General features: G+C 38.4%; 2 protein-coding genes across 3 annotated transcripts in view; one reads left to right on the top strand and one right to left on the bottom strand.

Annotated features, from left to right (window-relative positions):
• The window catches only part of tmem176 (transmembrane protein 176), a 39,751-nt gene extending 35,649 nt beyond the window's left edge, over positions 1-4,102 (bottom strand). The window contains exon 1 of the mRNA XM_053330520.1: positions 3,970-4,102. The gene's annotated coding sequence lies outside the window, so the exon portion shown is untranslated. The remainder of the gene's footprint in view (positions 1-3,969) is intronic.
• An 84-nt stretch (positions 4,103-4,186) lies between these two features.
• Positions 4,187-11,260, top strand: si:dkey-9i23.16 (uncharacterized protein LOC571915 homolog). 2 transcript variants are annotated; one of them, XM_053330532.1, is made up of 6 exons: positions 4,187-4,245; positions 6,643-6,724; positions 6,842-6,952; positions 7,637-7,693; positions 8,096-8,251; positions 8,553-11,260. In XM_053330532.1, the coding sequence occupies exons 2-6, from the start codon at positions 6,644-6,646 to the stop codon at positions 8,658-8,660; spliced, it is 513 nt and encodes a 170-aa protein (XP_053186507.1). In that variant the 5' UTR covers positions 4,187-4,245; position 6,643; the 3' UTR covers positions 8,661-11,260. The 2 variants fall into 2 exon arrangements, with proteins under 2 accessions (XP_053186507.1, XP_053186513.1); XM_053330538.1 differs by lacking the exon at positions 6,842-6,952.
• Positions 11,261-14,162: the final 2,902 nt, after the last annotated feature.

Raw genomic sequence — 14,162 nt, 5'->3', positions numbered from 1 at the left:
GTTCAGACCAGGACGCTGAACAAGCATATTAAATTTGGAAAAGCTCAGACCATGTGGAGTCAAGTTATGAGGGTTTGAAATTTGAAGTGGATGGGATGAAATCCCTAGGACTAGTTTGTTCAAATATGATGCCAAATTCGGCATTAAAATCAATAATTTGATTCAAAATGGCCGACTTCCTGTTGGTGTTAGGGTATGTCTCCAAGAGACTTTTTGGTGCGTCTTGACATGATGAACATGTGTAGCTACCGAGTTTTGTTTCTCTATGTCAATCTGTGGCGAGGGGCTCGATTTTATTGATTTTGCAGGGGGCGCTACAGAGCCATTCTGCGATGCCCATTTATGCAAACTATAAAATATACAATTTTTCGCCGGGTCTGGCATGCATGCAAACTTTGGTGAGTTTTGGGGCACATTTAGGGGGGCAAAAAGGCTGTTACTTTGTCATTGCAGAGTCACGAGGATCATTGCAAAAATGATCATATAAATCATATTCAGTATAGTCTAATTTCCAAAGACAGGGCTAAACAAAGTCATCAGATATTCCAAGCACAAAGGCTGTGTCCCAATTTGGTCCAAATTGCGAGGCTGCATCCTCGAAGTGCGCATTTCGAGGCCGATTACGTCACAACGCCGTGCGAAGGCTGTCCCAATTCGAAGACTCCTTCAAATGCAGCCTTGAAATGCGGCCTTCTTTTCCCTCTTTTTCGAGGATGCATCGCTACTATCCTTCGCGGCCTCCCAAATCCCAAGATCCTTTGCGCGGCGCTGTTCAGTGCCGCGAAAACACAACAATGGCGACACCAACAGGTGAAGACTTTTCATTCAAGTGTAAGTATTGGTTTGTTTTATTTAATTATTTTTTACTTATTACTACTTATACTTTTATACTTTTACTAATTACTTATATTTTATTACTTGACTTATATCTTATATATATATATATAAATGGACTAAGATGAACAAATTTAGATTTTAATGAAGAGCTACGTTTGGGATTATCACTATTATATGTTATACTTCATTATTATCATTATTATGATAATTTTTTGCTATATTAGAACCCTTTTGTCTGTTGACATAGTAAAAAAAAAACATGTTTTACATTACATTTTGTTTTATTTTTGTTTTAGGGAGCAAGGAGCAAACCGAGCTCCTGATTAAACAAAGAGGGGAAAATGACCATCTATTCACTGATGTCCATTTTTGTACATCTTTGCATCCCTGTGTTGATGTGATCTTGTGTTTACCTTTTCTCTTGCTTCCCTCTGTGTTTAGAGCAATACTGGAAAAGATTGGGCTGGAGGGGAAGGTCCAGCCCTACCAGGCCAAAAAAAAAATGGGACAATTTAAAAAAATAAAAATAAAGTAGGTAGCCTACAGGTTTGGATTAGTTTTACTGTTACTAAATACTTTTGCTGAAAATTGCTGACATGATTGATTTCCACTGCCTTAGGATTGCAAATATCCAGGGACAGGGGAGGGGGCCAGCAGCAAGCCCACTGCTGGCACTTGGCCGTGGTTTGTCCTCATGGATGAGGTACTGGGGCAGAGGCCATCTATTGCCCCCCCCTGTCCTCATTGCCTCCATCCGTGAGGACACACCAGGGCCAAGTGCCGCAGTGGGTGAGCAGGAGAGTGAAGAGGAGGAGGAGAAGGAGGAGGAGGAGGACCAGCCAGGGCCCAGGAGGAAGAGGAGGAGGGAGGATGACCTCCTTGACCTCATAAAGGAGGACATGAGAAGGCAAAATGAGGCAGAGGAGAGGAGGGAGCAGGAGGGGAAAGACAGGATGGAGAGGCTCTTCTCTCTCCTGGAAAAAGTAATAGAAAAATAAATATACATCTATATAGATGTGCTTAATTTGATTTTATTTATGAACTGTGTTTATTTATGATTTTTATTTATTTATTATTTGATTGTGAAGATTTTGATGTTTTATGTTGTTATTAAATAAAAAATATTGTTCATTGTTACACGTCTATTCCATTTAGTATTTACAACTTCAGTACAATTTATAACAGGGTTGCATAAAGTGCTACTGTTCAGGAAGAACAAGGGATTAAATATTTTCTTTTATTATCAAGTGATGAAACATTTCACTATTTACAAAAATTACATCAGAAATAACTATTTACAGATTATTATTATTTTATTATTCTTTCTCTTGTGTGTTTTCCTTCTTTCTTTCTTTCTTTCTTGTGTGTTTTCCTTCTTTCTTCTTCTTTCTTTCTTTCTTGTGTGTTTTCCTTCTCTCTTCTCCTTTCCTTTATTCTTCTCCTTTCTTCTCTCTTATAATTTTGTCAGCTTTTTCACCGTCTTTTCGGTCGAGACGTCTTTCTCGTCTTATGGGCGGGAACAGCTGGTGACGCAACCAGGAAATGCCTCGAAGGCTAGACCGTCTCATTTAACAACGGTTGATGCGTCCTTCGGAGGTTCCTCAAGGCTGCACCCTTCGAAGGCCGCAAAGGCCGCGTCCTTCGAGGATGCAGCCTCGCAGTTGGGTCCAAATTGAGACACAGCCAAAGAGACATCACGTAATTGTCATGCCTGATTCCACTACAAATGTGATGTTGCTCTACAGTGCCTCCTGGTGGTATTTTGCAAGGTGCTCTTTTATTATGAAAGTCCTTGTTTTTATTGGTATCACGGTCATGTGATTAGGGTCTTAGATGAGAGCAGTCATCGTGTTTGTTTTTTTGTGTGACAATGTGCCACTGCCTTGTAATCCATCGCATCTGTCGCTGTTGAGCCTTGGAGAAGCTTTGTTTTTTCACAAGAAAGAAAGATTGTTCCTGGCATTGTTAAGTACGGCGACAAAGATCCTCAGTAAACAGACTTCAACTTACTACACGTCTGAGTCATCTTTCACCTTTCCAGCAACAAAGTGTTTAGCTATCTGTCACTCCGTGAAGCCTCGCACGTAGGGGACAGAATAACAAACTACACTTCTTTTGGCCACAGTTGCAATAATTACGTAATAACAAACGTTAAACTTTCTAAGACACATAGCTTTGCTATAATTGCGGACGTACGTGATCGTCCGCCAGAATCAGATTCTGGCAATCATTTTTTGGCACGACACCTATCTCTGTCATCAATCGAGCATCAGCAGCACCGTGTGTGCGTGCGTGTGTCGGTGTCAGTGAAAACATGGAGCAGAGCTTCATTGATTTGGGGTTTCTCTCAATTAATAAGCGGAACGGATCTAGTAATGTAGCTCTGACACAGCACTCTGGATAGACTGATGTACTGATTGTAGACATGGTAAAAGTGTAATTAATTTAAAAAGATATTTCAGTTTTATTTATTACAGCGTGACAAATAGCAGGGTGGCGTGAGTGTGTGTGAAAACGGTCATTTGCGTGACTCTCACTCTGATTGTGTGAGAGTTGACAGCTCTGTAACAGTCCACTTACATTATGACAAAAAACTTTGTGCAGTGCTATTGTTGCTGCTGTAACCGTGCGGTAGGAGGAGCTGATCAGTCTAAATAGATGTTAAACATTTATGCAAGCCCTACGGCGATGCTGAAGTTAGCTTACGATTCGCCAGCCCCGACTGTTTGCCCACTAATTGTCTGGTTTTTGTGACACTTCTTGATGTGAAAACATTTTAGATATTTTAGGTAAGACATCAACTTTGTCTGAAACCTATTATTGTGTTTGTGAAACTTTTATTTTATTTGTGAAAATGCTAAAGGGAAAATTTCACCGTTTTTGTTCAATATGTCTAGACCTCATTAGACCAGGTCCAGATTAAAAACCACTGGCCCTAGACTTCTCAAATCTGGACTAGATTATCCTACAGGCCCTGAAGATTCATAAAAACACAGTCCCAATCAACATTACCAATTAACAAGACTTTAAAAGAGCAGCGTTTAACACAAGACCCTGCCCCACTGATTAAAATAATTGACGGTATGTTTCGGCTGTTGTCTAATTATGAGAAAGTAAAAATATAATGCCTACCTTTTTCTGTCGGGATATGTCAATATGTTGTTGTCTTATTCCGACTACTCCTTGTCTTTTGACGTGTCTCTCCTTTTTGCAGGCGGGTTTATATTTATCAGAACGAGAGCTATGGACCTGCCAAGCTCCTCCTTTGCTTCCTCTCCCTGCATGAAATCATTGCTTAGTCGGAATCTTTCAATGTTAGAAGTTTGGTGTGAAGGGCAGTAAGACTCCGTTTTTCCGATGTGAAAAACTCAATATCGTTTAAGACATCACTCGCAAACTTTCGTTAATGTAAGTATCCCACTGCTGTTTTTTTTTAATATTATTTTCCAGTGTTATTGTTTAAGTAGGGCAGTATACTTTTTCAAAAATACTTTTTTGGCAGTGATTATGAGGTTAAGTGCGTAAAGTTTAATTTTACCAAGGCGTTTACATTTACATCAGATACTAATATGAATATTCTCATTTTCGATAGTGTCACAGTTTTATGGGACAGTATGTGTTGGATAATTTAACACAAGTGTCGTGTCTTTTTGTGGTAAGTGATTATCTAAGGACATAAGAATACTGTCCCATATATCTACCCATATTCACCCTGTCTATACCTGTTTTCATCCTGTCTTTTCCATATGCACCCTGTCTGTACCTGAATGCAAGTCAAGTCAAACAAATGTTATTTAGGTAGCACTGAATCACAATAAAAGTTATCTCAGGGCAATAAAACTAGGTCAAGCCTAGCTTTTTTCAGCAGGCGAAATGAAACCAGTAACAGAAGGTCACCTGCAAAACAACAAGGCACAAAACTGTGCGGAAGATGTTAGAAGTTGGTCATATGCATTAATGGGGTACGAATATGAGGCAGAGGAAGAGAGAGGAGCACAGTGAAAAGTCCCCTGGCAGTCTGAGTATATACCAGTTTAACTAGGGGTATGCCTCCTGCACTCAAACTGGAAGATGGTTCTACAATGGGATGAGCCTGATGGTTGAAGGATGTCCCTTCAATTCCTTTTTAGAGACTCTAAGAATCACAAATAAGTCTACAAGCTGGGAGCACAGTGATCTAGTAATAGGGTACTAAGAGCTCTTTAAGATATGATGATGCCTGACCATTAGGGGGTTTGTAGGTAAAGAAAATGTTTTCTATTCTGGATTTTAGAGTGAGCCAGTGCAGAAAAGCTTATTTTTTGTCAGTATATATGCAGCTGCATTTTGGAACAACTGGACAGTTTTTAGAGATTTATTGGGGAAGCCTGATAAGGAAAAGCAATAATCCAGCCTAGAAGCAAGTGTGTGTGTGTGTGTGTGTGTGTGTGTGAGAGAGAGAGAGTGAGAGAGAGAGAGAGAGAGAGAGAGAGAGAGAGAGAGAGAGAGAGACTGTGCATTAGATTGGATCCTGATAGCAGGTTGGCACATTGCATTGCATTTGAGTGGTTGTAAGACTGGAAAGGCACCATATGCTATACTATATGCAGTCCATTTCCCTCTATGCTCCGTCTGTACTCTAATCCCATACCTGTATATATCCTATGATACTTGTATGCATACTAACTTCATCGTTAATTCATTTCAAACTCAACTTGACCCTGTTTTAGTCCCCACTGCTTTTTACTCTCTGCTTTCTACTTCTCCTTCGCTTCTCTTCTCTTCCTCCCACCACATCTGCATCTCATCCAGCAGCATTCCTGTCTTTCCCAAGAGGATTCTGACATGTGGTTTTGATGAACACACTCACACACACTTTGTTTGCTTTTTTTCCTCTCTTTTTGTACCTTATTCTGTTTGGTATTTCTCAATCCCCCTTTCCCTGTCCAAACAAATACACACAAAGCAAACACACATGAATCCATTTGCACATATACAACACACATACTATTTAGTTTTATTGGTCTCCCACTGTCCTTTTGCACTCTGCAGCAGGATGTTGTAGGATCATGTGGTCTGTCACTGTTGTTCTTTGGGTCTATTCATGTCTTTTCTTTCCTTGTGTCCCAGTTTCTCCGACACTCTGCTCAAGATGTACAGTTTTCAAACATTGTGTAGTAATTATATCTTCTTTTTTTTTCTTTTTTTTTTTACAAATATCTTATTACCCCAGTGACATTTTTGTCATGATTTTGGAGATATTGCACTGATCAGGTACCCTAATACATGAGCTTGTGCTATTACTTACTTTTGATGATGGGATCAAGTGAGTTTTACAATTGCAGGGTCATGGAAAGTCATGGAAAGTAAATTGTATAAAAAAGTATATTGCACACTTGCCCAAAATTACAGAAGGTAACATGGAAGAAAGAGGAAGCACTTTGAAAAACAAATCCGATTTTACCACTTTTAAGAATATAGTGTTAAAATGGACAAAAAAACTTTTCTGGCTAGAACACATGTTAAGGGGTTAAATATTAATACTGGGTAGGTTGTATGCTTGTACCAGAAAGTGTCCCACAAAGTTTTAATATCAGTTTTGGCCCCTAGACTAAAGTCAACTAGAGTTCACTTTGCTGGTGATAGCAGTGAAGTAGTGAAATTCAGTAAAAAAATAAAATAAAAAAAAAGGTATTCGTGCATTTATTGTAATCTAGAGTGGTATATGATTTGATTAAAACAAAAATGGCTCAGGGGTAACCTCCTATCCATTTCACTCCAGATTATTTCAACTGTTGTATCTTGACTTAGTTTCCTGTTTTGTAGTATGTCTTCTGAGGGGGCGATGCCAGCAGCTGAACCCAGGTTACACCGACTCTCCTCCTGGTTTGACCCTGAAACTGCTGCGGTGAGATTAGAACACTACTCAGTCTGAGTGGAGTCAATTTTATTTGAGTTTAAAGTCTAACTAATAAATATATTATTATTGAGTGAGGTGTAATACCAACTGTCTACATCCATATAGGTAGTGACCATCCTCCTGGGGCTGTTCCAGGTGCTGCTGTCTGTCCCACTTGCTTATGCTGACCAAACTCTGCCAAAACTCTTCATACTGCCACTTGTCCTAGGAATTGTAGTATGTACTTCATGATTCTTAGTCTTATTATTGGTAGTTTCAGACACCTAAAATACAGCAGCACATTTCTTATCGGACTGCGGCAGGCGTTGGATTTATCTTCATATTATTATCTTTCATTCTTTACAAAAGTATTTGTATTCAGATCTATATAATACAGTATTCACATGTCTACATACATCCAAAAGGTAACTGGTTGCTGTAGTCATTCCTCCTGTGCATACTAGCTACAAAGAGACACTTTCTTACAGCAATTCCAATGTTAGAGATAGAGGACAAAAACCCCAGCCCTCATTCAGATGTAAAAATGATAAAAGGGTTCAGCTGAAGCTAATATGAGGTTTCAGCGGTTTGACATAAAAATACTGAGTGAGTAGTTACTGACTTTCTGACATGGCTCAGCAAAAAAACACAAGAGAAGACAAAAAGAGGGAATACTAGGAATGATCAAAGCCATTCATAATTTCCAGCCCTACCTTAAAGCACAAAATCAATCCAAGCAGAAAATCACATTCAATTTTAGTGCCAAAATGGGTGAAATAATACCTTATGTAAAAATGTATTGTATGTGTAATGTGTATTGTAATGTGTAAGTGCACAAGATGAAATACTAGTCTCTGCATGCCTTTCTGTGACAGTGGCGCAGTTAAAAGTTGTGTGTGTATGTATGTGTGTGTGTTGCAGATTGTGGCAGGAGGATCATTCACCATGGCCAATGAGAGAAACCCCAGCAGACTACTGGTATGTTCATATTACACGCTAATCTAAATGTTCATGTTAGAGTTTTATCTAACCAGCAGTTGAAACAGGATCAAAATGAGTACCTTCTGTATTTTCATTCTGTCTGCCTACTTCATCACGAGACAACACGTTTCTGAAAATGTTTCTTTTAGCGTCTGATAAATTGACATCTCATATAAAATAAACCATATAATTTAATACTCACAGTCAACCCCTAATTGTGCTACCGTGATATTACTTTACTTGAAATAATACTGTCAGTATAATTATTTTATTCGACCAATGTTAACAGTAATTTATATTAAAAAAAAAAAACATCAGCTCCTTTATATTTTACTGCAGTACAGTCAGTGTTGGGTCTTTCAGAGTGCTACAGTGATGGATGTTGGCTGCCATCCACAGCTTCGTGGTTGTGCCTGCAGTAACGTCATTGGCCTGCTGGTGGCACTCCTTGCCTTCTGCCTCTACTGCTTCAGCCTCAGCACAGATCGCGAAGAACTTTGTGTACCTGTTTATTCTGACTTTGCTTTCAGAGCCTGTCCTGGGGAAATCCTCACGGTCAGTATGTTGCTTTCATCAAACTCTTGCTTTCCTTTCAGAAGTGAAGAAAAACAGAAACAGACAATATATGTTAAATGCTAAATGTTGGAGGGTTGGAAAGATAGAGAGATGGGTGAGATGATGATAAGGGGAAATTCATAGGCACATAGAAAATAATGTAAAGAGAACATGACTGTACCTCCACAGTTATGAAGTAAGGGATAATGATGGATTTTCCTGTCTCAATGATGTAGATAATCAGTCAGTTTAGTCACTGCTGTGTGTATGAATGTGTGATGTGTTTTCTTGATGACTATAGGCATACTGCTGGAGTGTGACACTGCTGCTGCTGGTCTATGACACTGGTGCTGTGGTCTTGCACTGCCTGCTGTCTATCTCTGCTCTCAAAGCACTTAAAACGGACTAATATCATACAAACACACACATGTACACACTGTACTGCAAAGTACATACAGTACCATACACGTTGAAAAGGAAAGCACTCATGATACAGGTCAGATGTTTTCTATTCAAAACCAAACGTATCCCTGTAATAGATAATAACCTAACCCTAACTTTTCACAAAGTGAGCTTTATCAACACACTGTCATCATTTTAACAATATACAATTCCAAAACAAATCCTTCTAGCAGACACCAACATGACAACTTGCACAACAGGTAACACATGATGTATTTTGTGTCTTTGAAGTTGTAAATTCCTTTGTGATCTCTATTTTTATGTTGTTTTAAACTGAAACCTATCCTTTAATTATGGAACTGGAGCCAGGACTCAATTAGCTTAGCTTAACATAAAGATTGGAAGCAGGTGGAAACAGCTAGCCTAGCTCAGATTATCTTGTCTTTATTATTTCATATTACATCTTTATTATTACAGATTTGTTATTGAGGTAAAAGTAAAAAGTAATCAAGTTACATTATATTGTGATACTTGGGTTAGTTTACGACTACATTTTGTACCAGAATATATTTTTAAAGTTAGCCTCCCAACCCAATTTAACAAACAATCAGATCAAAGACCAACCCACTTTTCCATAAGATTAGTACATCTTGGTCAATCTTATCAAACGCTGTGCTTAGTTCTAAGAGGAACTGAGACTCATCAGAGTTTAGTCTGTGGGTGCTGATTATTTTAGTAGGAACAGTTTCAGTGCTGTGGTTTGTTGTAAAGCCTGAGTGCAATTCCACCAGGATATTGTTTTCTTTAACAAAGGAGTTTATTTGCAATGAAACAATATTTTCAATTGTCCTACTAATGAATGGAAGGTTGGATGTCAGCCTGTAGCTGGACAAAGCGTTACTATCTAGGTTGGATTTCTTGAGTAAGAGTACAGTAGCTGTTTTGAAGACATCTGGGAAGATTTTTTGTTTGAAGTGATGTATTTATAATGTCCAGGACATAATTGGAAACACAACCACTTAAAAAATGCTGTAGGTACAGGGTCAATACATGAAGCGGGGGAATTATAATGAGTGAGTCTTGCAAAGCTCAGTTAATGTAATACAGATGAATTTTCCCATGGTCCCATTTACAAGACAACTGTGTTTACACCAGCAGGAATTCTGGCTCTAATTTGTGTTATTTTGTTACTAAAAAACAATGTGAGTTCCTTACATTTTGATGCAGATAACTGTTGGGGGTGTGGGCAGTATTCTCCCAGTATTCTCTATAATAATCTTGGAAAAGTAATCCTTTGGTGCCAGATGTACTGCTTTGTTACATGCAGTCATTGCCTATGGGTATATATTACAATGAACTGCAAGTCTAGTTTTCCTCCATTTTTTTCAGCTAAGATGACAATGCATTTTTGAAAATTTTACCTATGTTATTTAAATAACATGGTTGAAAACTGTTTAACTATGTTATTTTAATCACATTGTTATTTTCGACCATGTTTTGACCATAACATGGCTGAAAATTTCAACAGTGCATAAGTAATAATTCATAAACTCCACAGTTTACACATCATGTATAATGAAATCAAGTGGGACTTGTAGAGATAGTGATGAATATTTTGGTGGCTGATATAATGTACTGATGAGCACTGGCAAATCTAATAATGCTCTTCAGCTCAAGAGCGAGATATTCAAATGATGAAATATCACCCAAGTCCATATCACAGACAAACTACAATCTATTCTTCGTTCCTGTTTTGTCTGACCGATTAATTATTTGGAGGCCAGTTTTCAACTAAAAACATACATATATATATGCCGCTTTTTATGAATTATATGTTGTTTAGCAATTTTATAACAAATAAAATATAAATAAAATATTTTTAGAAAACGATTTGTATAGGAAGGGGTAACATATGACCAATATGAACATCTAAACTAGTCAACTCTATGATCATTTTAGAGGCAGCAAGTTGTTACAGCATTAAATGGTGGCCAAATATTGTTGGTCTGTATGCATGTTGTGGGAGGACAAAACAACAAACCCTTACAATATAAGATTATGCTTTATTCTGGTGTTGTTGTCATTTTCATCCACAGCCTGCATGTGCAAAACAGACAGCTTATTCAAATGTTGTCCACTTAAGATGTAATAAACTATTTCTAAGACCTATGGTGTTTTACCATACTGTCATCTATGGTCCTTCTGACAGGACTCACCTGCTACAAATGTTTCCATTACAGGGCCTGGGCAGTCACTCTTGGTGAAGACAGAACTCTTGATGATTTCTAGATATTATTATGTCTATCTTACTTTTCACACCACTGAGATTCTCATGCTGCTGGTACAAATGTCCATAAATGTGCATTCACCTGTATGTTTTTAGTGTTTTTACTTGCTACAAGATGTTCAGGAGAAAACCATAATACACTCTTTTAGCCATTAAAAGGCTGAATTTGTTCATAGAGAGCCTTAGATAGAGATATAGAGAGATTCTATCATTGGATTGTTTTAAATATAATTTTATATTGGTTGTATTTTCATCTTTCAAAGGTTCCATATGTATGATTGTGAAGCACATGTATTAATAAATGTTTTATTGTCAATTAATCAATGGGTCAGCCACTAATGTAACTTAAATGAAAACTCAGTTGCCTCTCACATTCTGTGATCTGATTTCTATTTGAAGTACCCGGGCTGGATTTTCCCATGAAAATTCAAAGGATGTGTTTTTATGCAGTCTTGAATGCCTTTCCTCTCTCCCAAAACTTCAACCAGCATAATGACACAACACAACAAAAACGGTGCTATACAACAAGAAAAACCCTGTGGATATTAGATCTGCAGCTAATGAGGAAGCTTGCTTCCTCTTTCAACCACAACACATTTCACAATAAAACACCACTGCCATGACCCCCTGCCCACTCCCAAGCACACCCAGCTAAAGCATTATTTTGTCTATTACCTCTTTTTTTCTTTTCATAGTCCAAAGGTGGTAACAAGCACACATTTCACAACAAAACTGTAATGTGTTGTTCCTCAGACACAGCCTGTTGCTTCCCAGCCACAGCACATCACTTCTGGGCCTATTGGCGTTCAGTTAACAAGGTTTGTTGTTAAAAAAAAAAAAAAAAAAGGTTGGCAATTTGGGTGCTTAATTTGGAACCAGTTTTCCTGTTTTGACAAAGAACTGGCTCTCAGCCCGAAAAAACGGTTCCAGAGTGGCACCTAGTCTTCGCTGGACAAGAAGAACAAACCAACCCAGCACTAGGTTCCAGTTGATGGAAAAGGGGTAACCTGGGGGCCAGGGTAAACTTACCAGGGTTTGGTGCTGATGCTTCTGTAGTTAAAAACATACTTGAATGAATACATACCATACATATTATATGTTAGGCTATGTGTTATATGGCTGTTTATGTATATGTTCAATTCTCCTGAAAACTGGTTACCTTGCAGGTAAAATGGCAGCCTGTTCTGCCATTTTACCTGCGAGGTAACCAATTTTCCACCAGTCATACAATCTCCATTCATAAATCCCAAATTTAAGAGGACTTGGCTGGAGGCCGAAGTTGAATTCCTGCCACAACACATTTAAACTGTATTAGCCATATGATTTTATTCAACTGCCTCCACCACCACTACCCACATTTCATCTCCATTCAGCCCACTTATGTGTTAGAATCTACTGTCAGCAAGTGTTATCTATTTCTTAGCAAGAATCTATGGAAGAAGGGTGCTTATTTCTATCTATTATTCTATGGCACATAAGTATTTAAGCCCAGCAAGATTTGTCAAAGTAGGTTAATAGTGTTTCTTTTATTTTATGTCTGTATATGTTTTCATTCTTTATTTCCTCTCAGAAGTGCTTTTTGAAATTTGCTCTTGAAAGATGCTATATAAAGTTAACTGCATATTAGACACAGCATTGTAGGCTAGATAATGTCATACATGCTAAAATTAGTTCCATCACCAGCAGCTCAGCTGTCACATTTTTTGTTTTGTTTTATTTATTTACATGTTCTTACATGTATCATGGTAAAATGTCAGGAATTGAAAGTATGAAAAAATAGATTATTTTGGAATAATAATCACAGTTAGATCAATACAGATATTTACGCATGCAGGTCTCAAGAGTAGCTGGACACATTTTAAATGTTGTAATGGTGGAAAAAACACTGAAACAACATAGAGAGTACACAGTAAATTTGGATTATCTAGAAAAACCATAACAGTAGGCTACCTTATACTCATACCATAGGTGTAGCTTATAAAACGCACCTTTAACACGATTTTTTTTTCAATGAAAAGTGGGGTGCGTCTTATACACTGGTGTGTCCTATACCTACAGGAGTAAAATACAGAGAGAAGTTGAACCTGGACATGATTGTAGGAATGTAAAAGGCTGTCCTGTGAATGGTAACTTAAAGAATAACTATAACTATAACTCTAAACATAATGATGTGAGCATCCACACTTAGAACTATAAAGTCCTATAAACAGTGGTGTCAGGCAGCTAATGAAGAAAAATTGATTACTCGTTACTGCTGTATGTTGCACGGAACAACCAGGCAGGTTCACCGGAGTGTGCTGACTCAGTGTGTTTCTCAGAATTCAGATTTTAAACTCAGAATGACTTTCTGAGAAAAAAGTCAGAACTTAATTTTTTTTTCCCACAGTGGCCCTAATCCTCTTCTGTACAGCCTAACCCGAACCCGGTCAGAGATATACCGGTCCAATTCAGTGAAGCAAATCATGACCGGACCATTATCCATTAACCTGACACCCTGTTTCAGAAATAAAAGTAAATTTAAAAGTTTTGGGCTTTAATCATATGTGTTTATAAGTGACTGGTGCATTCAAATAAACCAGTCTTTCCCAACATGACACCCCCCATGCCTCGTCATCCATCACAGAATTTAATTTAAGATTCTACACATCTAACCCACAACGCCTTACTGTGTACCAACATCTCTCGGATTAGAAATTCAAATGTTGCTAAACGGAAGGGTCCAGGCTTAAAACTAAGAGAACTCATGCTTTTACTGTTGTGGGCATACGCGTAGATTACGGGGGGTACGGGTGGGATATGTCCCCACCACTATTTATAATTTGAATTTTGTCCCCACCACTTTTAAAATGTGCAGACCAATTGCGACCGAAAAAAAATCCCCACATACTCAACCGAAATCGTCGAGTCTAAATCATGCGATAGGTGCGCACTATGACATCCTCACTGCATGCACACCTGCCTGGCTGTGTGTGGAGCAAATGAGCGGGAGGGGATTGTGATCATCAGTACCTCATCCAGTGGCGTGGTGCGCCGCGCGCGCACCTGTGGGCATTCATTCCAGCAGGCCTACTACACTTGACAGTTGGCAGGCCGTCTATTTTCTGGACGGCAGCCTAATGCCTAGCAGCTAGTTGTTTTACAGACACTTTCCACCCACTTCGCAGCAGCATTGAAGACGACAAGAAAGTCGACTCCTCAAAAATGTACAAGGTAATTATTCCT

The sequence above is a fragment of the Scomber japonicus genome, chromosome 2 (assembly GCF_027409825.1).
Source record: "Scomber japonicus isolate fScoJap1 chromosome 2, fScoJap1.pri, whole genome shotgun sequence".
Classification (NCBI taxonomy): domain Eukaryota; kingdom Metazoa; phylum Chordata; class Actinopteri; order Scombriformes; family Scombridae; genus Scomber; species Scomber japonicus.
This window is presented reverse-complemented; position numbering and strand designations above follow the sequence as displayed.

What these genes read in the sequence shown, in the direction of transcription:
- si:dkey-9i23.16 (XM_053330532.1), top strand. Translation starts at nt 6,644, where the DNA reads ATGTCTTCTGAGGGGGCGATGCCAGCAGCTGAACCCAGGTTACACCGA. An exon ending in CACTTGTCCTAGGAATTGTA is followed by an intron (nt 6,953 to 7,636) that starts GTATGTACTTCA and finishes TGTGTGTTGCAG; the next exon opens with ATTGTGGCAGGAGGATCATT. An exon ending in GAAACCCCAGCAGACTACTG is followed by an intron (nt 7,694 to 8,095) that starts GTATGTTCATAT and finishes TGCCATCCACAG; the next exon opens with CTTCGTGGTTGTGCCTGCAG.